Source organism: Hemiscyllium ocellatum, chromosome 3 (assembly GCF_020745735.1).
Source record: "Hemiscyllium ocellatum isolate sHemOce1 chromosome 3, sHemOce1.pat.X.cur, whole genome shotgun sequence".
NCBI lineage: Eukaryota > Metazoa > Chordata > Chondrichthyes > Orectolobiformes > Hemiscylliidae > Hemiscyllium > Hemiscyllium ocellatum.
The window spans coordinates 29,970,616-29,993,288 of NC_083403.1; the positions used below are offsets into that span (position 1 = coordinate 29,970,616).

General features: G+C 41.5%; 1 protein-coding gene across 1 annotated transcript in view; it reads left to right on the forward strand.

Annotated features, from left to right (window-relative positions):
- ak9 (adenylate kinase 9) overlaps nucleotides 1–22,673 on the forward strand; it is a 269,696-nt gene that overhangs the window by 221,217 nt on the left and 25,806 nt on the right. The window contains exons 32-34 of the mRNA XM_060854563.1: nucleotides 10,481–10,694; nucleotides 17,200–17,401; nucleotides 19,921–20,067. Coding sequence (XP_060710546.1) covers nucleotides 10,481–10,694; nucleotides 17,200–17,401; nucleotides 19,921–20,067 — 563 coding nt within the window. The remainder of the gene's footprint in view (nucleotides 1–10,480; nucleotides 10,695–17,199; nucleotides 17,402–19,920; nucleotides 20,068–22,673) is intronic.

The window sequence follows — 22,673 nt, forward strand, 5'->3', positions numbered from 1 at the left end:
TGTTCAACATTAGGTGTGATAACACAATTGGACAACATTTGCTGGATATTCCTGAATGGAGAAAGAATTACACTGACAACCAATTTAGGATGATCAGTTAGGCATTCCTGGATATACCATATCATACTACATAGGGTCCTGTTCTTTGTAGACAAAAGGAACATTACAAGCTCATTATTTGTTTCAACACAATAATATAGGTGACAGCCACTGACTACTTAATTTCTCAGGGAAATGTCTTAATCAATCATAGTCAATTTTCTGTGTTTGAAATTTAAACAAAACCTGACAGTTGTTAACTGACATCTATTCCTGATGAAGGGCTTTTGCCCAAAACTTCAGTTCTCCTGCTCCTTGGATGCTGCCTGACCTGCTGTGCTTTTCCAGCACCATTCTAATCTAATCATCATTAACTAGCAACATCTTTACCAATCAGATGTGCTTACCAATCAACACTCTTCTCTTGTACTTTAAAAATGCTAGTTTCCCCCTTACATTAGAATTCTTGCAAATCTTTTTCAACAAAGCATGTCTCTTTTTCAGCAATGTTCAAGTTCTGTACTGCCAAATAACTAACTGTAGATTTAGCATGATCTTTTCCATAGAAACTTTCTCCAAATCAGCATAGAACAGAATCAGAGTTAATAAAGCACCGAATGAGGCAATTATGTTTATGATGTTTATGCATAGCAATTCCGTCAGTCAAATTCCACTATTCCATCCCCATTGTTTTTTAAATCAATGTGTTCAGATATGTTGTAGACTTGTACAATCATACAGCATGGAAACAGACCCCACAGTACAACCAGTCCATGCTAAACATAATCTCAAACTAAACTAGTCCCACCTGCCTGCTCCTGTCCCATATCCCTCTATTTTTTCTGATTTATGTACTTATCCAAATCTTTTAAACATTTTAATTGTGCCCACATACTCGACATCCTCAGGAAGTTCATTACACATGTGGATCACCCTCTGTGTAAGATTTGCCCCTCATATCTTTTGTAAATCTCTCTCCTCTCACCTTAAAAATGTGCCACCTTGTCTTAAAATCTCCCATCCTCAGGGAAAGACACCTACCATTAACCCTATCTGTACCCTTCCTGATTTTATAAACTTCTATAAGGTCACTCGTCAACTTCCTACGCTCCAGTGAAAAGCCTATCCAGCCTGTCTTTATAATTCAAACTTTCCATACCCAGCAACATCTGGGTAAATCTCTTCCGAATCTTCTCCAGCTTGATAATATCTTTCCTATAACTAGACAACACTTCTGGAATAAGTAGGATTATGAACCTGAATTCTCCTTATTTAAGAGATAGGAACACTGACGCTGTTCCACAAGAAGTCTATCCCATAGCCCAATTTCCTTAAGAAATTATTCAAAGCCTCTGCTTCCACCACCTTCATGAACATCAGGGTCTGGGATATTATTACTCACTGCTCAAAATGTCAGTTTCCACATTCTCACTGTATCTCTTCCCAAAACCATTATTTTGGGTTTTCTAGTCTTTGAATCATTAGCAAATGGGATTAGATTTTCCTTGCCTATCTAATGTAAGCCTGTCGGACTTTGGAAATATAAGTAAAATTTCAAGATAATACATACACAACATAATGAAAAGTGTTCCTAGTACTGACCCTTGAGGAACACCACTGTCTGCCTTCCTCCAGTCTGAAAGATATCGACTTACCATGACTCACTCAGCAGAGTTCAGTCCCAATGATGCAGGTCTTGCCCCTTGTTTAGAAAACCTGCAGGACTTCCACATTGCCTTTCCATGGTAGGCCTGATGCAACCGATAAGAAAGCAACTAATTGGACAGCATCCAACCTGCACTGACTAAATGTCTTAGTCAATCTTCATATTGAAATAGATGGGTGGAGACATCAGGGCTGAGGACTGTAAAATATTAGAAGAAATGAACATTCATAGAGAGGAGGTATGAAAATGTTTAGCGGCCTAAGAAATGGATAAATCCACAGGCCTGGCTGAGATGTATCCTACGCTGTTGAGAGAAGCAAGGGAGGAGAATTCATGGGTCCTCACAATTATTTTCAAATCCTGGTAGCCTCATGTGAAGTGCCAGAAGACTGGATGACTGCTAAAGTATCATGTTATTAAAAGGAGGAGGAAGGTTTAAACCGGGAAATTAGAGACTAGTCAGTCTAACCTCTGTGATGGGGAAGTTAAAGAGATTGGTGAGGGAATATACCTACATTTGAAGAGACTATGATTAATCAAGGATAGTCAGCACAAATTTTGATTAGTTTACCAACAGTGTGGAAACAGGCTCTTCAGCCCAACAAGTCCACACTGACACTCCAAAGGGTAACCCACCCAGACCCATTTCCCTCTGACTAATGTACCTAGCACTATGGGCAATTTAGCCTGGCCAATTCACCAGACCTGTACATCTTTGGATTATGGGAGGAAACCAGAGCACCTGGAGAAAACCCATGTGGAAACGGGGAGAATGAGCAAACTCCACACAGTTGCCCAAGGCTGGAATTGAACCTGGATTCCTGGTACTGTGAGGCAGCAGTGCTAATCACTGAGCCACCGTGCCACCCTTTCTTTTAAAAAATCTACACTGATCCTCCGAAGAGTAACCTGCCAGACCCATTCCCCTACTGCTCTACATTTACCCCAGGCTAATACACCTAACCTACACATCCCTGAACACTTTAGCAAAACTATGAGCCACCATACTGCCCCTTTTTTAAGGAATTTTTTGAGGAGATAACCAGAAGCATTAATGATGACAGTGCATTTGATGTGGTACGACCCTAGAAAGTACTGATAATCAAAAGGACTTTGGTGTGCATATCTGTAGATTCCTGAAGGTAGCAGGCAGGTACATAAAGTGCTTAAAAACAATACGAAATACTTGCCTTTATTAGTCAGGCATAGAATAATAAAGCCGGAAGGTTATATTGAAATTGTATAATACACTGCCTAAACCACAACAAAAGTAATGTGTGCTTCTGGTCACCACATTATAGAAAGAATATGATTGCACCTTAGAGATCAGAGGAGACTTACCAGCTTGTTGCCTGAGCTGGAAGGTCTTTGCTATGGGAAATGTTTGAGTAGGCTGGGGTTCTTTTACTTGGAGCAGTGAACGTCGAGAGGGAATATGGTGGAGATGTATAAGATTATGAGAGGTATAAATAGGGTAGCTAGGAAGGCATTTTTTTCCATTGGTAGAAGGGTCAGTAAGTAGAAGGCAAAAATTTAAAGTAAGAGGTGAAAGGCTAAGAACAGAGATGAGGAGAAACGTTTTCACCAAAATGATGGCAGGGTCTGGAATTCACTGCCTGAAAGGATAGCTGAGTTATAAACTCTTGAAGGATTTAAGCAGGATTTTGATATTCACTTGCATTACCATTGGTTCCAGGGCTATGATCCGAAAGCTGGAAAATGGGATTAGTGCAGTCAGATAACTGGCACAGAAGCAATGGGCAAAAAGGTCTTCTTCTGTGTTGTAAACATCTTTGAGCCTGGGATGGAAATTTGGTCCCTGAGAGCTGCCAGTGAATAGTACCCACAACCATCTGCACTGAGGGACTTGGGCAGGAATGGCTTGCAGGGAGGGTTTTTGCAGTGAGGGTGGCAGAAGAACAAGGCTGTGGCTGTGCCCTCCAAGCCCCACACCCTCACCATCCTATCCTTCCCGATGCTGGGTCCTTCATTGGGTACTGTGTGCCAGTGATCCAAGGACTCCCTTCGTAAGTAAAGGATTTGCTGTGTCACTTTCTAAGGGCGCAGAAGGCCAACCGGATATCCTAAATTAATCTAGTCCCATTTGCCAGCACTTGGCTCATTTCATCAACCACACCAATACATTCCACACTGACCTTAAATTTTCCTGGACCATCTCTGACACCTCCCTCCCTTTCCTGGACCTCTCCATCTCCATTAATGACGACTGACTTGACACTGACATTTTTTACAAACCCACTGACTCCCACAGCTACCTGGATTATACCTCTTCCCACCCTACCTCCTGCAAAAATGTCATCCCATATTCCCAATTCCTCCGCCTCCGCCGTATCTGCTCCCAGGAGGACCAGTTCCACCACAGAACACACCAGATGGCCTCCTTCTTTAGAGACCGCAATTTCCCTTCCCACGTGGTTAAAGATACCCTCCAATGCATCTCGTCCACATCCCGCACCTCCACCCTCAGACCCCACCCCTCCAACCGTAGCAAGGACAGAACCCCTCCCCCCCCCCCACCCCCGGCGCTCACCTTCCACCCTACCAACCTTCGCATAAACCAAATCATCTGCCGACATTTCCACCACCTCCAAATTGACCCCACCATCAGGGATATATTTCCCTCCCTATCCCTTGCCGCCTTCTGCAAAGACCATTCCCTCCGTGACTACCTGGTCACATCCACGCCCCCTGACATCCACCCTTCCATCCTGGCACCTTCCCCTGCCGCCACAGGAATTGCAAAACCTGCACCCACACCTCCTCCCTCACCTCCATCCAAGGCCCTAAAGGAGCCTTCCACATCCATCAAAGTTTTACCTGCACATCCACCAATATCATTTATTGTATCCGTTGTTCCCGGTGTGGTCTCCTCTACACTGGGGAGACTGGACGCCTCCTCGCAGAGTGGTTTAGGGAACATCTCTGGGACACCCGCACCAATCAACCACACCGCCCTGTGGCCCAACATTTCAACTCCCCCTCCCACTCTGCTGAGGACATGGAGGTCCTGGGCCTCCTTCACCGCCGTTCCCTCACCACCCGACGCCTGGAGGAAAAACGCCTCATCTTCCGCCTCGGAACACTTCAATCCCAGGGCATCAATTTCCCCTTCCCCCACCTTACCCCAGTTCCAAACTTACAGCTCAGCACTGTCCCCATGACTTGTCCTATCTGCCTATCTTCTTTTCCACCTATCCATTCCACCATCCGCCCTGACCTATCACCTTCATCCCCTCCCTCACTCACCTATTGTACTGTATGCTACATTCTCCCCACCCCACCCTCCTCTCACTTATCTCTCCACCCTTCAGGCTCTCTGCCTGTATTCCTGATGAAGGGTTTTGGCCCGAAACGTCAATTTTACTGCTCCTCGGATGCTGCCTGAACTGCTGTGCTTTTCCAGCACCATTCTAATGTAGACATTTCCATGCCTATTCATAACCCTTGGTTTTGTTAATCAGCTGTTTCTGTTGCACTCCTAATGTCTGTAAACATTTTTCCTGCTTATTGTTTCTAAAATATCTTATCACCACTGAAACTGACCAGAATCTCTCCATATCTGGACAAGATTATCTTAGAGTTTTAGGAGAAAGTGAGGACTGCAGATGCTGGAGATCAGAGTTGAAAAATGTGGTGCTGGAAAAACACAGCAGGCCAGGCAGCATCCGAGGAGCAGGAGATTCGATGTTTCGGGCATAAGCCCTTCTTCAGAGTTTTACTCTTGTTGCTGTTCTACCAAACTAAATCTCTTTAAAAAAAACTGTACCATCCAATTCGTCATTTCTAAAAAGAGGTTAAGATGTATCTCTCATCAGAATAAATTGAGCAGCTAATTAAACTTCCCAGCAAAATACAGTTGAATATTTTAAAATGAGGCTTATTGTTTAAACTGACCATTGCTTTATATTCAGTAATAATTCAGCAATACCAGTGTGATTGCACCTAAATTGAATTTATTTCACCACTTAACATATGAAAAATTGTTTAAAAAAAGATAAAATGGAATAAACCAGACAATATTTATATAACAAAAACTTAAACTTTTGAGACAAATAGTAACATATATTCCATTAACACCAAAAGTGCTCCGTTACAGATTCCAAAAACATCCCTTGAACATTATTCATACCAATGAAAATTGCCTTTCTAACACTTCTGGAGGCTTAATTTAACTATGACTTCCACTTCCAATCTGGAAAATCTGATAAACTTTCATACATCTGATCTTAAATATTGTCAGCTTCAAATAACCTCTTCAGGGTTTTATCCAAACACTCCAGGTCTGAAACAATTGCTAAATCTTTTACTCTAAGGCAATCTGTTTTATCCTTTTCTCAGGAAGGACTACCTTACGCACCCATCATCATCAAAGATTTCTGCAGAATTGCTCAAACTGAAATTAAAGCTAAATCTTTTATTTTCTAGTTTTGGGTATTTCCTCTAAATGTGAAAAAAATGTTCCGAAACTTACATCAGAAAACTTAAGATACTCATTCATAACCTAATGTAAACAAAAACCCAGCAGTCCTGGGAGAGGCTACCTTTTTCACACTATTTAAAATGGAATCACCACAGTTACAAAATACTTATAAATTAATTATTAAACTTTTCAGGCTCACAGAAAAACCCATATGTCATTGATTCCAACATCCTAACTGAAAAACAAACTATATTAAAACATTTGTAAATCACACACTCAACATCACAATACACCTCAATCATCTGGAGCAAATAGCATCAAGGATGGTAGAATCTAGGCCTCCTGTACTTCCTCCATATCTTGAAGAGATCTTCAGCTGGGACTTCTTCATGTGAAGGCTGTTTGACCACCACCAGCACTGGGGCTGTTCCTGGACTTGCTGGCACATATCATCCTCAATCTTTCAGTGCCTTTAATGCACTGCATCCACAGTGATGATGACCCTGCTCTGCTGGTCACAGTTCTAATAAACCTTTTTGGGAAATTCAGAAACAGAATAGGTCAGTAATATAAGCAGTCAGTGTTTGCAGCAGACACTGAGAAGGCTGATGCATTTGCAACAATCTTCAGCCGCAAGTGCTGAATGGATGATCTATCTCGGTCTTCTGCAGAGATCCCTAGCATCACAGGTGCCAATTCAAGTCAATATTTATGACATCACAAAACAGCTAAAGTCTCTGGATACTGCAGGCCTTGGGTCCTAACAACATTCTGGTAATAGTACTGAAGACTTGTCCAGAACTTGTCGCACCGCTCACCAAGCTGTTTGAGCTGTGTTATAGCACAGTCATCTACACAACATTCCTATTGGCATGTGGATAAGTGCTCAGGTTTATTCTGTGCATAATAAACAGGACAAATCCAATCTGACCAACTACTGCCCTTCAGTCTACTTTTGATTATCAGTAAAGTGATTAATGGTGTCATCAAATGTTTAATAGTAACTTGATCATTGATCCCCCAGGTTGGAGTCTGCCAGGGTCAATCAGCCCCTGACTTCATTACAGCATTGGTTTAAAAATGGACAGAAACAAATTCCAGAAGTGAGGTGAGAGTGACTGCCCTTAACACTAAGGCAACATTTGACCAAGTGTGGTATTAAGATCCTCTAGCAAACTGAAGTCAATCAAGGTCAGGGGAAATACACCACTACTAGAGAAATATTTAGCACAAAGTTTATGGTTGTTGGATATCAGCCATCTTAGTCCCAAGTCACTGAGGAGTTCCTCAAGAGACTGTCTAGCAATCTTCAGCTGTTTAATAATTGGCCTTCCACTCACCATAAGGTCAGAAGTCTGAGTATTTGTTGATGTTTACACAAAGTTTAGCATGGCTCCTCAGATACTGAAGCAATCCATGTCCAAATGTAGCAAGACCAGGACAACACCCTGGCTAGGACTGAAAAGTGGCAAGTAATATTTGCACCATACAAATGCCAGGCAATAATCATCAACAAGAGAGAATCTAACCATCACCCTTGATATTCAATGGCCTTACCACCAATGAGACTCCACTGTCAACATACTGAAGTTGCTGTTGACAAGAAATTGAATTGAATACAGTGGTTACAAGCGCAGGTCAGAAGCTAGGAACTTTACAGTGAGTAGCTTACCTCTTGACTCCGCAAAGTCTGTTTACAATCTACAAGATACAAGTCAGGTATTTTATGGAATACTAACTTCTTGCCTTGATGAGTGGAGCTCAAGTAACAGTTAAGAAGCTTGAAATCATCCAGGACAATACAACCTTCTTGATTGGCACCACATTCACAAACATTCATTCCCTTCACCACCAACAGGTAGTAGCAGCAGTGTGTACTGTCTATAAAATGCATTGGCAGAACGTCACCAAGGCTCCTTAGGTAGCACCTTCCAAACCACAAGTACGTCCATCTTGAAAGACAAGGGCAATACATACATGGGAACAAGACCAACTGAAAGTTCCCCTCCAAGCTACTCATCATCCTGATTTGAAAATATATCACTGCTCCTTCAATGTTGCTGGGGTCAAAGTTGTGAAAGTCTCTTCAAAATGGCATTGTTGGTCTGCATACTGCACATGGACAGCAGTAGTTCAGCATGACAGCTCACCCTCACCATCTCGAGGAAATAGAGATGGACAATAAATGCTGGCCTGGCCAGTAACACCAGCATGCCATAGATGAATGAAAGAAACACAAATTACAGTTCAACTTTGTCCTCCATACAATAGGATATGGAAACATGGAGGGCCATGGATTGCCTGAACATGGACCTTGACATAGTATCTTATCCCAGTATATGACCTACAAGCTACGGTGTGCAAACACAGTAGGAGGTTTTAAGTACAGAAGAATTACTGAAACCTTGTCCCTCCCCTCCACTTCACCAAGCACATAACCCAAGAAAGGCAGCATTAAAGAATATGCCACAAATAATTGGACTTAAAAGTGAGCGGCAATCAGTTCCGTGCCCTCATGTAGCCTACTGAAACTTTGAATTGTTATGAATTGTGTCCTGCAGTTAAAATCCTGTGATTGCTTCTGCTTCACAGAGACGACTGTGACCAGTTTGTAATGTTCAATGACATGGTCAAGCTTGCTTGTAACAAGGGTTTTTAACCCACAGGATTGGATACTGCATGTGTTTTACATATACTTACCATGGTTTCAGATGTCTTGAATCTGTCCTGAGTAAGGCATGGAAAGGTCTCAGATTTCACTCAAGTAGAGACCACAGCTGAAATGAAAGAAAAATCTTACTCCATCCAGTGGAGTCCACCCAGGCTGACCACAGGCAATTCCCATTTCCACTATGCATTTGCAGTTTGGTTGCACTTCACAGGATGAGTTGCAAACTCAGCTTGGTAATCTAGGGCCCCCTCAAACTTCATATTCCTTTCTTTGCATTTCCTATAAACTCCAACTGCATCCCCCTATTGAGGACAGGGTGGTGGTGACTGTCAATGCAGTAACCCATGTTGCCCAATCTACTACCATCTCTCAGCCTTGTATGTTCAGTTGTCTCTCTTCACAATATTGCCACTTCTGTGTACCAGCATGCTGCCTCCAAACCTCATATCAACTTGTTCAACTTCCCCATCACAATGGGGACCTCTGATAAACCGCACCCACCCCCAACTTTCAGTGAGCAGATTCGCCTGGCCTGTTTGTGGCTGACTTGGAAAAACCCCTCACTGTGTGACTCCCCAAATAACTAATATCAGGACTGATTGTACAGGACCTGCAGGACTGGCCGCTCACTGGACTGTAGTGATAAGGACTCCCTGAACATCCCAAATGGCAATAAGCTGCTGACGCATGCTGAAGGTGTGACTTAACATAGGATAGTGCTACACAACAACTTGTCTACCCCCTTGACTGATCACTGATGACAACTATGATAAGCTACCTGACTTTATGCTAAGTGGAAAGATAAGTCAGAAGTACTAGAAGCTCTTAAATAGCAAAGCAGAAATGGTGTGAGAATCCATGTACAAGCAAAGTCAGTGAGCACTAAGAGATCAAATGAACAGCCCTGAGATATGTGTTTGACCCTGTGCATGTAGTGGCATGGTACCAGATCCTTAGTGAATTATTGACATGGTGAACTATATTCTAAATATGTTGGAGATGTGCCGAGATGATATGTTGAGGATGGTGGATGGAGGATGTCAACCTCTATGGACAAGCTGTATAGGCAATCAGTCCCTCTGAAGCCTACTCTGCAATATTGAGGACTGCTCATGAAGGTTGAGGCTGGGAGAAGTAAGTGGTGAGCTAGAACTGCCAGATACTCACTCTAACTTTCATTTTGGGAATTGTTGTCTTATAATTTCTCTCTACCATATGGGAGAATAGGAGATTGCATGTAAAATGAGATGAGATTTGATACTAATCAGATGTAAATGTACAACAATAGGCCTGTTAGAGCAAAATTCTCATCTTATTCAACTCCTGAGATATTTTTTCCTCAATATCTACTTTCCCAAGTTGCCGTTTCTGATATCAGTCAGTGTTTAGGGTAATTCAGTCTGTAATTTCTCCTTATTTGATTCACCACAAAATCAATGGAATTACTAAAAGAATTTGCATATTTTGTGTTGCTTGACTATAGTTTATTTATCAACTACAAACTACACTGAAGAAACATGCCAACAAAATTTGCCAGGCATGCAAAATACGTGACTCAAGAATGCCTTTGGCTGATATTTTTCAAATGAAACAACTTTTGATAAAAGTGTTATTAATGGGGAATGAATTTATTTTTAAATAAACAAACATTTTTTTTTGTTAGTTAAGCAAAGGAACTTCAATTCAACCAATCCTTGATATGCACCAAAATGTCTTCCCTGTTATCCACCGCAAGTACGTGTATTACTTTGTTACCAAGGAGAACAGAAACAAATTCATGGCAAATCCTTTCAAGTATATTTCCCAGACTAAACCTCGGCCTGTTATACCCATCAAGATTGCCATTTTAGGACCACCAAAATCTGGGAAAAGTACAGGTAGGTAAAGATTTCAGAACTGTGATTTTTATTTTATGTATCTTTAAGTAAATCATCTATCTATTGATCTAACTGTATATATCATACCAGATTATGCAATCTGCTGCAAATGAATGTATTTTACACTCAACAACAGCTTACATTAATATAGTGTCTGTAATGTAATGAAATATTTGAAAGCACTTCAGAGGAGCATTATGAAACAAAGTGTGATACTGACCAACATATGCATACAAATTTTGAAGCAAAGTGGCGCTCATAGCAGAGGACAAGCAGTGCTGACTTTCAGAGCTGTTATCCACAGGATATATAAAGCAGGAAAAATAATTTAGATTTGAACAGAATTCAAACTTAAGTTGGTAAATACATATAGGACTGGCTTGATGGTAGGAGACAGAGGGTAGTAATAGAGTGTTGCTTTTCAGACTGGAGGCCTGTGACCATTGATGTGCCACTAGGATTGGTGCTGGGTCCACTGCTTTTCTATATTTATATATATGATTTGGATGTGAATGTAGAAGGCATGGTCAGTAAGTTTGCAGATGACCTATTTTAATGGTGATGTAGTGGACAGTAATGAAGATTAGTTCAGAGTACAACAGGACCTTGATCAGATGGGCCAATGGGCCAAGGACTGGCAGGTGGAGTTTAATTTTGATAAACTTGTGGTGTTGAATTTTGGTAAGGCAAACCAAGGCAGGACTTACGCAATTTATGACATGGCCATGGGGATTGTTGCCAAACAAAGACGTTTAGGGGTGCAGATGCTCAGTTCCTTGAAAATGGAGTCTCTGGTTAGACAGGGTGGTGAAGAAGGCATTTAGCTTGCCTTTATTGGTTAGAATATTGAGTATAAGAGTTGGGATGTCATGCTGCAGCTGTATAGGACATTGGTGAAGTCACTATTAGAATTTAGTGTACAATTTTGGTTGTCTTTCCATCGGAAGGATGTGATTAAACCTGACAGGGTGCAGAAAAGATTTGCAAAGAAGTTGGCGGGATTGGAGAGTTTAACCTATAGGAAGAGTCTGAATAGTCTGGGATATTTTTCCCTTGAGCGTCAAAGGATGAGGGGGTGACATTATAGCGGTATATAAAATCATGAGGGGCATGGGTAGGGTAAATAGCCAAGGTCTTTTTCCAAGGGGTGGGGAGTCCAAATCTGCAGGATTAGTTTTAAGGTGAGAAAGTAAAGTTGGAAAAGGACCTGAGGGATAACTTTTTCGTGCAGAGGATGGTGCTTGTATGGAAAGAGCTGCCAGAAGTGGTAGTGCAGGTGGGTACAATTATAACATTTAAAAGGCATTTGGATGGGTATATGAATAGGAAGGGTTTAGAGGGATTTGGGTGTAGAGTGGATAAGCACAGCAGTTCAGGGAGCATCCGAGGAGCAGGAAAATCGATGTTTCGGGCAAAAGGGTGGAGAGATAAATGAGAGGAGGGTGGGGATGGGGAGAAAGTAGCATAGAGTACAATAGGTGAATGGGGGTGGGGATGAAGGTGATAGGTCAGGGAGGAGGGTGGGGGGAGGTAGTGTCACGGGATCCATTACTTCTTCATGAAAAGACTCGATTCCTCTGTGGAATTTTACCTGATTATATTATATTGTATAAGATTAAGCTTAACAACAATGATGCTATTAACTCGTTAAGTGTCATGGGATCCGTCTACTTCTTCATGAAAAGACTCGATTCTTCTGTGGAATTTTACCTGATTATATTATATTGTATAAGATTAAGCTTAACAGCAATGATGCTATTAACTCGTTAAGTGTCATGGGATCCGTCTACTTCTTCATGAAAAGACTCAATTCTTCTGTGGAATTTTACCTGATTATATTAGATTGTAGCAACAATGATACTATTAACTCTTTATTGTATTTTAGCCTAGCAACAATTAAGTATAACTATGACTACGTGGCAGCTGCTCTTTACCAGCTACTTATCAGCTACTTATTGTTTTCTCAGCTAATTAAGTGTTTAACGCGACCTTTAAACAATGCTGACCGAGGCACAGTTTGAGATTCCAGTTCTTTAAACAAATGATGTAATTGCTTAACTTAGACTGTAAGGGATAAAAAGCAGAGCTAAAACAGACAGAACTCACTCTTGTCTTGAAACACAGACAATGAGTCACCCAACCATCTCGGCTTAACTGCAGATCCACTGAACCACCAGGCTTGCAGAAAAGACACATTTGTGCAAAATACAGACCGATCGGATGAAACATACGGACGGCTAAGAGCTTGCTGAAATACGCCTGCCTAAAAGATTCTCGGTTGAGGCACTGCATTCTAGCCTGAAAAAGATACAATCTGAACCAACTAGCTGAAACACGCTAGTCTAAGAAGATCCCATTTGGGACACTCAGGTATTAAGCTCTGCTTTTATCCTAGGTATCTTTTAAGAACATTCAAAAAGGCTGTAACGATTGTGATTAACTGAAAACATCTGATTGTGAGTATTCAACTTATTATAGTGATAAATTTCTATTATATTTTACACCACACACTTTGTATTCGCCGAACCTTTATTTGATAAGATATGTTTACCTTTGTGTTGGTATGTTAAGTCTAGAACTTAGCTGAGAAGGCATTAGGATTGACTTAAAGTGAATCCCTCTCACTCCTAGGTGAAAGGATAAACTGAAGGGACCTAGAGACCTGCGATAAACCCAGCCGAGTTTGTAGCTATCAGGACCATACAGTCAATAGGGACCACTGGTAAACTTGACAGGTAACGGCCTCAGGTATATGCCCGAGGTACTGTAGTTTAATCCGGTAGTAACCCATACCTATTGAGGATATCCACCTGAATAACATAACAGTAGCAAAGAGTACAATGAGTGGATGGGAGTGGGATGAAGGTGATAGGTTAGAGAGGAGGGTGGAGTGGATAGGTGGAAAAGAAGATAGGCCTGTAGGACAGGTCATGGGGACAGTGCTGAGCTGGAAGCTTGGAACTGGGGTGAGGTGGAGGAAGGGGAAATGAGGAAACTGGTGAAGTCTACATTGATGCCCTGGGGTTGAAGTGTTCCGAGGCAGAAGATGAGGCGTTCTTCATCCAGGCGTCGAGTGGTGAGGAAGCGGCAGTGAAGGAGGCCCAGGACCTCCATGTCCTCTGCAGAGTGGGAGGGAAGTTGAAATGTTGGGCCACAGGGCGGTGTGGTTGATTGGTGCGGGTAACCCAGAGATGTTCCCTAAAGCGCTCTGCTAGGAGACATCCAGTCTCCCCAATTAAGAGGAGACCGCATCGGGAGCAACGAATGCAATAAATGATATTGGTGGATATGCAGGTAAAACTTTGATGGATGTGGAAGGCTCCTTTAGGGCCTTTGATGGGAGGGAGGAGGTGTGGGCGCAGGTTTTGCAATTCCTACGGTGGCAGGGGAAGGTGCCAGGATGGGAGGGTGGGTTGTTGGGAGGCATGGACCTGACCAGGTAGTCATGGAGGGAACGCTCTTTGTGGAAGGCAGAAAGGGGTGGGGAGGGAAATGTATCCCTGATGGTGGGGTCTGTTTAGAGTGGCGGAAATGTCGGCGGATGATTTGGTTTATGCGAAGGTTTGTAGGGTGGAAGGTGAGCACCGGGGGGTTCTGTCCTTGTTACAGTTGGAGGGGTGGGGTTTGAGGGCGGAGGGGCGGGATGTAGATGAGATGCGTTGAAGGGCATCTTTAACCACGTGGGAAGGGAAATTGTGGTCTCCAAAGAAGGAGGCCATCTGGTGTGTTCTGTGGTGGAACTGGTCCTCCTGGAAGAGTCGGAGTAATTGGGAATATGGGATGGCATTTTTGCAGGAGATAGGGTGGGAAGAGGTGTAATCCAGCTAGCTGTGGAAGTTGGTGGGTTTGTAAAAAAATGTTGGTGTCAAGTCGGTCGTCATTAATGGAGATGGAGAGGTCCAGGAAGGGGAGGGAGGTGTCAGAGATGATCCAGGTAAATTTAAGGTCAGTGTGGAATGTGTTGGTGTAATTGATGAAATGAGCCAAGTGCTGGCAAATGGGACTAGATTAATTTAGGATATCCGGTTGGCATGGACAAGTTGGACTGAAGGATCTGTTTCCATGTTCTATCGCTCCATGACTATGATTGAGAGAATGAAATAATTGACAGACAAAATTATTTTTCAAAATATACAGATAAATATATTTTCTATCTATCATTTATGGTGTTAAAAACACATCTAATTTTGACTACAATAGCCCTAACTCTCTCATCCATTTTATGTTTGGAACTGCTGAACGTTAATCCTAAATTTATGCTCTTGCAGTTATCTCAGTTTTTTTTTAATCTGGTGCAATGTGAACACAGGATAACTCTGACATCCACTTCTGGACATCCAGGTTTATCTGTGTTTGTGTGAATGCTGTAAATTACTGTCAGGTTAATCCAATAAGAATACTGAATGCTGATAGCATCATCATTTTTATTCCAGAAAAATCCAAATCAATGTTGTGGTGATATTAATGGTTACACTTATATGTGGAATCAGTGAGAAGGTACTTCATTTATGAAGGGCAAGATTGATGTAACATACATTTTTGACACTCACTTAACCATGCTGCTCAAAAAAGCTTTGTTTTAAAATCACCCTGTTCAGAGATTTTATGACATACATCTCGAACAGGAGGGACTTGAACCATGGCTTCTGGCTCAGAGAACCATGGCTTACTGCACCACAAAAACGCTGTTCTACTCTTAGAATATGGATGGGTGCCCAAGATTCCTAAATCAGGCAATCATCCTTTTGGTCTCTTCAAGAAGGGTTAAAATGGCTGAATTGTTTTATGGAAGCTTGAAATTTCAGGACCCAATGTTCTAAGGGGGAAAAAATGGCCAACTAATTGAGTTTTGTTTATGTTTAGTGTTGTTCGACTTTCTAAAACTGCAGTCCAAAACATAATTGGGTTTTTAACCAATCTGGAGTTTAACTGCAAGTTTTAAACACAAATCAAGTAATACAACATTTTCAGCCTCAAAATCATCAAATACACAAGTGGAGCCTGTGTTGTTTGGGCTATATAGAAAGGGATTCAATGTTCTATCAGAACAAGCTAAGACAGTACTGTCATATGTGGGTATAAGGTGGTGAACTTACAGTATCTGAACAGAACACAGATGTGTTAACAGTACAATACTGGATAGATGGAGCCACAGAGTTCTATTCAGATTTAACCTTTAAAAAAATGGCCAGCATTAAACCATAATTGCTGGAGGGATTGTCGACTTTAAAAGTAGGAATTAAATGGTTAGGTCAACAGTCATCAGAAAAATTCAAATTTTTGCTCCAATCTTTTTTTCACTCAGAGAAAGGTGAATCTTTGGAATTATATGCGCCAGGATGGTCAATTATGCTCAAGGCTGAGATTGATAGGTTTCTACATATTAAGTACATCAAGGATCATGAAGACGGTGCAGAAAAATTGTGTTAATATAGAAGATCAGTTGTAATTAAATTGGATAAGGCAAATGGTGAGACTGCAGAGGAATATGGATAGGTAAAGCAAGTGAACAAAACTTAGCGGATGGAATATAATGTGGGAAAATGTAAGGTTATGCATTTTGGCAGAAAGAAATTGAATATTATTTAAATGGAGGAATTCTGCAGAAAGGTACAGAACAGAGAGATTTGGGAATTGTTGTATATATATCACAAAAAGCTAGCATTCACGTTCAGCAGGTATTCAGGAAGGCAAATGTAATGTTAGCCTTTATTTCAAAGAGAATGGAGAATTTAAGTGGGTAGGCTTTGCCAAAATTATATAAGACAGTGGTCAGACCATGGCTGGAATATTGTGAACAGTATTGGACCCATTATCTAAGGAAAGATATTCTGGAATTGGAGGCAATCCAGAAAATATTCACTAAACTGGCACTGGAAATGGAGTTACTGTATTATGAGGAGAGGTTGAGTAGGTTGGGTCTGTACTCATTGGAATATAGAAGATTATTGAAACAAAAAAGATTCTTAGGAATTTGACAGGATTGTTGTCCCATGTCGGACAATCTAGGACTGGGGCATAATCTCAAGAATAAATTTAAGACAGAAATTTCTTCTCCTACAGGGTAGTGAATTAGTGGAATTCTTTACTACAAACGGCTGTTGAGACTGGGTCATTAATCAATAAGGGAGGAAAGGGTTATAGGGAAAAAGCAGGATAATGGTATGGAGGGTTAGCAGATCAGCCATGATCTTGTTGAATGGCAGAGAAGAGTCAATGTACCTACTTCTGTTCCTTTGTCTTTTGGAATAGTAATGCAAGTTCAAAGGGCTGAATAACCCTGTCCTATTTCTGATTCTTAATTTCTTATCAACTATGTCAATACATACACAGGTTCGTGTAAATTTACCTTTAATAACTATACTTCAGGAAAAATCTTGAGTATTCCTTTGTTGTAATAACTTTTGCTCCAAGGTGGTTACTGGCTTGTTTTGATTCTTCAGGAGATTTGTTTACTTAGCCTATTCTATATATTTACAGGATACACCTATTGTTTGTGTTACAGTGGCTAGGAGATTTGTCAGTGAGTTTGGAGTTCTACGCATTTCAGCAGGAGAAGCTGTTCGCACCATTCTGGCCACTCAGAAGAAAACCGAGCTGGCTATTCACATTTTGAAACATCTGCAAAAAGGATTGGTAGTACCAGATGAATTTGTTATAAAATGTATTGAACTCAAGCTAATGGATGTCATATGCAACACAAGAGGGTATGTTACAATTATTTTTAAATTCTATTCATCTATCTGAAAAAAACTTTCTTCTTCTGTCACACTTTTGTATTAACATTTGTATTAAATGTTAAAAGCCCCATGTCAACTTGCTCTGTTATACAGTAATTACTCAAGATAGATTATCCAAATTTTTCTCCTATGGCTGAGAAATTTGTGTCTCAGATGTGACAGTTCTAAAATGACAAGTAGGAAATGTACAATACTTCTGGGTAAAGATAAACAAGAGGTTTCTTTTACGTCTGGGTAGGGATAAACAAATAATTTATGCACAGCACCTTTCACAACCACTGCATCTCTCAAAGCATCGAGTCATAGAGATGTACAGTATAAAAACAGACCCTTCAATCCAACTTGGCAATGCTGACTACATCTGAAAATGTGTTGCTGGTTAAAGCACAGCAGGTCAGGCAGCATCCAAGGAACAGGAAATTCGACGTTTCGGGCCAGAGCCCTTCATCAGGAATGAGGAGAGGGTGCCAGGCAGGCTAAGATAAAAGGTAGGGAGGAGGGACTTGGGGGAGGGGCGATGGAGATGTGATAGGTGGAAGGAGGTCAAGGTGAGGGTGATAGGCCGGAGTGGGGTGGGGGGCGGAGAGGTCAGGAAGAGGATTGCAGGTTAGGAGGGCGGTGCTGAGTTCAAGGGAATCGACTGAGACAAGGTGGGGGGAGGGGAAATGAGGAAACTGGAGAAACCTGAGTTCATCCCTTGTGATAGGAGGGTTCCCAGGCGGAAGATGAGGCGCACTTCCTCCAACCGTCGTGTTGTTATGTTCTGGCGATATTGCAGCCCGTCTCCCCAATATAGAGGAGGCCACGTCGGGTGCAGCGGATGCAATAGATGATGTGTGTGGAGGTACAGGTGAATTTGTGGTGGATATGGAAGGATCCCTTGGGGCCTTGGAGAGAAGTAAGGGAGGAGGTGTGGGCGCAAGTTTTGCATTTCCTGCGGGCCGCCTACTTGCAGAACGCTTCAGGGAACACCTCTGGGACGCCCGGACCAACCAACCCAACCACCCCGTGGCTCAACACTTTAACTCTCCCTCCCACTCCACCGAAGACATGCAGGTCCTTGGACTCCTCCATCGCCAGAACATAACAACACGACGGTTGGAGGAAGAGCGCCTCATCTTCCGCCTGGGAACCCTCCTACCACAAGGGATGAACTCAGATTTCTCCAGTTTCCTCATTTCCCCTCCCCCCACCTAGTCTCAGTCGATTCCCTTGAACTCAGCACTGCCCTCCTAACCTGCAATCCTTTTCCTGACCTCTCCGCCCCCCACCCCACTCCGGCCTATCACCCTCACCTTGACCTCCTTCCACCTATCACATCTCCATCGCCCCTCCCCCAAGTCCCTCCTCCCTACCTTTTATCTTAGCCTGCCTGGCACTCTCTCCTCATTCCTGATGAAGGGCTCTGGCCCGAAACGTCGAATTTCCTGTTCCTTGGATGCTGCCTGACCTGCTGTGCTTTAACCAGCAACACATTTTCAGCTCTGATCTCCAGCATCTGCAGACCTCACTTTTTACTCAATGCTGACTAGATGCCCTACATAAGTCTAATCCCATTTGCCAGCATTTAGCTCATATCCCTCTAAACTCTTCCTATTCATCCAGAGGCCTTTTAAATGTTGTAATTGTACCAGCCTCCACCATTTCCATTGGCAGTTATTCCATACACATACCAACTTCTGTGTGAGAATGTTGGCCCTTAGGTTTCTTTTCCCTCTCACCTTAAACCTATGCCCCATAATTTTGGACTCCCCCACCCTGGGGAAAAGACCTTGCCTATTTAACCTATCCACGCCCCTCATGATTTTATAAACCTCTATAAGATCACTCCTCAGATGAAATGCTTAAAGTATAGTCACTGTTACGATGGAGGAAAGGCATCAGACAAATTACACACATAATGCTTCTATAAATGACAGTGTGATAATGACCAGATAATTTGTTTCTGTGACAACAATTGAGGGCGAAATATTGGCCAGGCCACTGCTTTCATGCCACGGGATCTTTTACAACTACAGGGCTGTGCTTTAACATCTCTTCTAAAAGATGACATCTCTAACAGTCTAATAGTCTTCTATTAAGATGTTAGCCTAGATTGTTAAAATTTAAGTCTTGGAGAAGGACTTAACCTCCAAAGGGGCAATCATATTATCACCTGAGCTAAGGCTGGTACAAGCAATTTAAGGTGACAAAAAGGACAAAACAACTAGTGCTATCACAGTCAACACTAGTTGACAAAACTAGATCCTGATGGCCATTTCTAGTCATGACTATTGATTCCAAGATCTCCTAACCCAGACCTGACCAAAGTCTTGATCTGAGATTTTTGCCACTGTCAGCATAACATCATCCCTCTATTCCAAACCCATGCCACTGATATCCCTTCTAAGTTACTTTATGTTTCACCTAGAATATAAGTAGCATATTATCAACTTAGATAATTTCAAACTTTTAATCAATTATCTTTATAAATTTTAATTTTACAGATTTGTCCTAGATGGCTATCCAGTGACCAGACAGCAAATAAATCTCATGAATAATTGTAAAATAATACCTGTTAAAATTATAGAACTGCAAGCAGATATAAAAGAGATTTTGAAAAGAGGTCTCATTGACAACAAGTCACCAGACAGGTAACAAGCCATACATGCTTTAGACACACAAATTACCTGTGACTACTCCTATGAAATGTCACCATAAATATTAAGTTGGGATAGAGTATTTGAAATGTAGGGAATAGGAACAGGAATAAGCCAATCACGGGCTTGACCTTGTTCCATCATTCAAATGGATCGTGGCTAATCTTCTATGTCAACACTATTTTCCTGCATTATCTTCAAATGACAAGAGATGGAACACACGGAAGGTCCAAAGATTATGAAGCAGAAGTTTGTAGTTCTGTTGGCATCAGGTCATTGCTAACCTGAAGGGAAATTAAGGTTAAACAAGAAAGACCCAATCTGTGCATTAAGCCTGTGATTCACACCTGGTTGAGGAATCAATTCTCCTCCATCCTACAAGGCCTACTTCTCCCAAAGACATCTTTTCCTTAAGAGAGAGCCTATTTGATTACCCAGCTGCTGTGCCCCATGCCCTCTTTCTTAGTCACCACTTGCTGCTGTAGCTCCTGGCTATCCTTCCTCAACATTTCCATCTGTATCTGGACTTCCTGTTGCACAGAAATCCCTTGATACCTTTAATAGCTATAAATCTACTCATTTCTGCCTTGTAAATACTCAATTATTAAGCCTTCACACCCGCTTGGATGAAAATTCTGAAGATTTGTCACCCTCTGATGACAAGGTTCCTCCTCATTTCAACTTCAAATGTCGTAAATAGCTGATACTCTCACAGTTCTAGATGTCCCAACCAGAGGAAACCTTCCTCCATCTCCACTGTCATGTCCTGTAAGAATTGTATATGCTTCACTGAGATCACTCTTGTGGTAAACCCATGCATCGTCATTACCTAAGTGTTCTGAACTAACTCCCTTCTTCAGGAGAACTATTCCAACATCTGACTCCTGCCAGGTCTTGTGCAAACCAAAACTCAAAAGCCTTCTTATATGTAAGTTTTTATTAAGCAAAACATCAGTTCTTGACTCCTCCAAATGAGATGCAAGCCAATGCCTTTCAATATTTGTCCTACTCTACAAACAGACTCTCATCTCCACCCCAAGAGGGCCCCAGTTACCTGTTCTAGGATACAAATTGGTTTGAAATCATGGCTCCAAGAAGACTGAGAAGTTAATTATTAAACCACCTCATACACATAAACCAAAACAAGATGCCATTCATTCAAAATCCAAACTCTATAAAATAAATGTTTTAATATATAGTAATCACACATCTTACATCACAATAATCCTATTATTATTTCTAAATGTCCAGTTATCACATTATTTTAAATAGATTCTAGCCTTTTCCATACTACTGATATCATGTTATCAGATCTGAAATTCCCCACTTTCCCTAAATAATGAGATGACATTTGCTAACTTACAATCTATAGGAATTGTTCCACAATCTATATAATTTTGGATGATGACCACATTGTCTCAACTGCCAACTCTTTACATATTCTTGTTTGCTTAAGAAGATTTATCATCTTTCAGTTCCATGTATTTCTTCAGTGTTACTTTTTTTATGAATAATAATTTATTTTAGTTCCTCTTTCTTACTAGTTCTTTGTGTTTCCAGTGTTTATGGGAGGTTTTACATACCTTCCTCCGCAACGGTAGACAAAGTAATTGCTTAGTATGTCTGCCATTTCCTTATTCCCCATTATAAATTTACATCTTTCTGCCTCCAGTGAGCCTGTATTTGTCTGGGTTATTTTTTTTTCCCTTCTAGCATACCTACAAAGGCTTTTACAGTGCACTTTGATGTTTTTTTATTGGTTTGAGTTTATATTTTATTTCCTCTTTCCAAATCAGTTTATTAAATTTGCTGCAAACTAATATTAGAACATAGAACATAGAAAAATACAGCGCAGTACAGGCCCTTCGGCCCTCGATGTTGCGCCGATCCAAGCCCACCTAACCTACACTAGCCCACTATTCCTACCATACCAAGCAACATCCTGGTAAACCTCCTCTGTACCCGTTCCAGTGCCTTCCTATAGTATGGCGATCAAAACTGTTCACAATACTCCAAATGCGGCCACACCAGAGTCTTATACAACTGCAACATGACCTCAGGACTCCGGAACTCAATTCCTCTACCAATAAAAGCCAGTACGCCATATGCCTTCTTCACAGCACTATTTACCTGGGTGGCAACTTTCAGAGATCTGTGTACATGGACACCAAGATCCCTCTGCTCATCCACACTACCAAGTATCTGACCATTAGCCCAGTACCCCATTTTCTTGTTACTCTTACCAAAGTGAATCACTTCACACTTAGCTACATTGAACTCCATTTGTCATCTTTCTACCCAGCTCTGCAGCTTATCTATATCCCACTGTAACCTGCCACATCCTTCCTCACTGTCAACAATTCCACCGACAATATTCATTGTTTAAATGCTAGTTTTTGCCCATCTGCCATGATAGCTTTTAATGTTGCTTCCCAAACTACTGCAGCCAATTTTCACCCATCCCTTCATACTTTCCTTTGTTTAGATTTAAATTCTAATTTCAGGTTGAACTATGTCACTTTCAAACATAATGTGAATTTCTATTATATTATATTATAGTCACTCTTCTCTGGACGATCCTTTACAACAAGATTCATGAT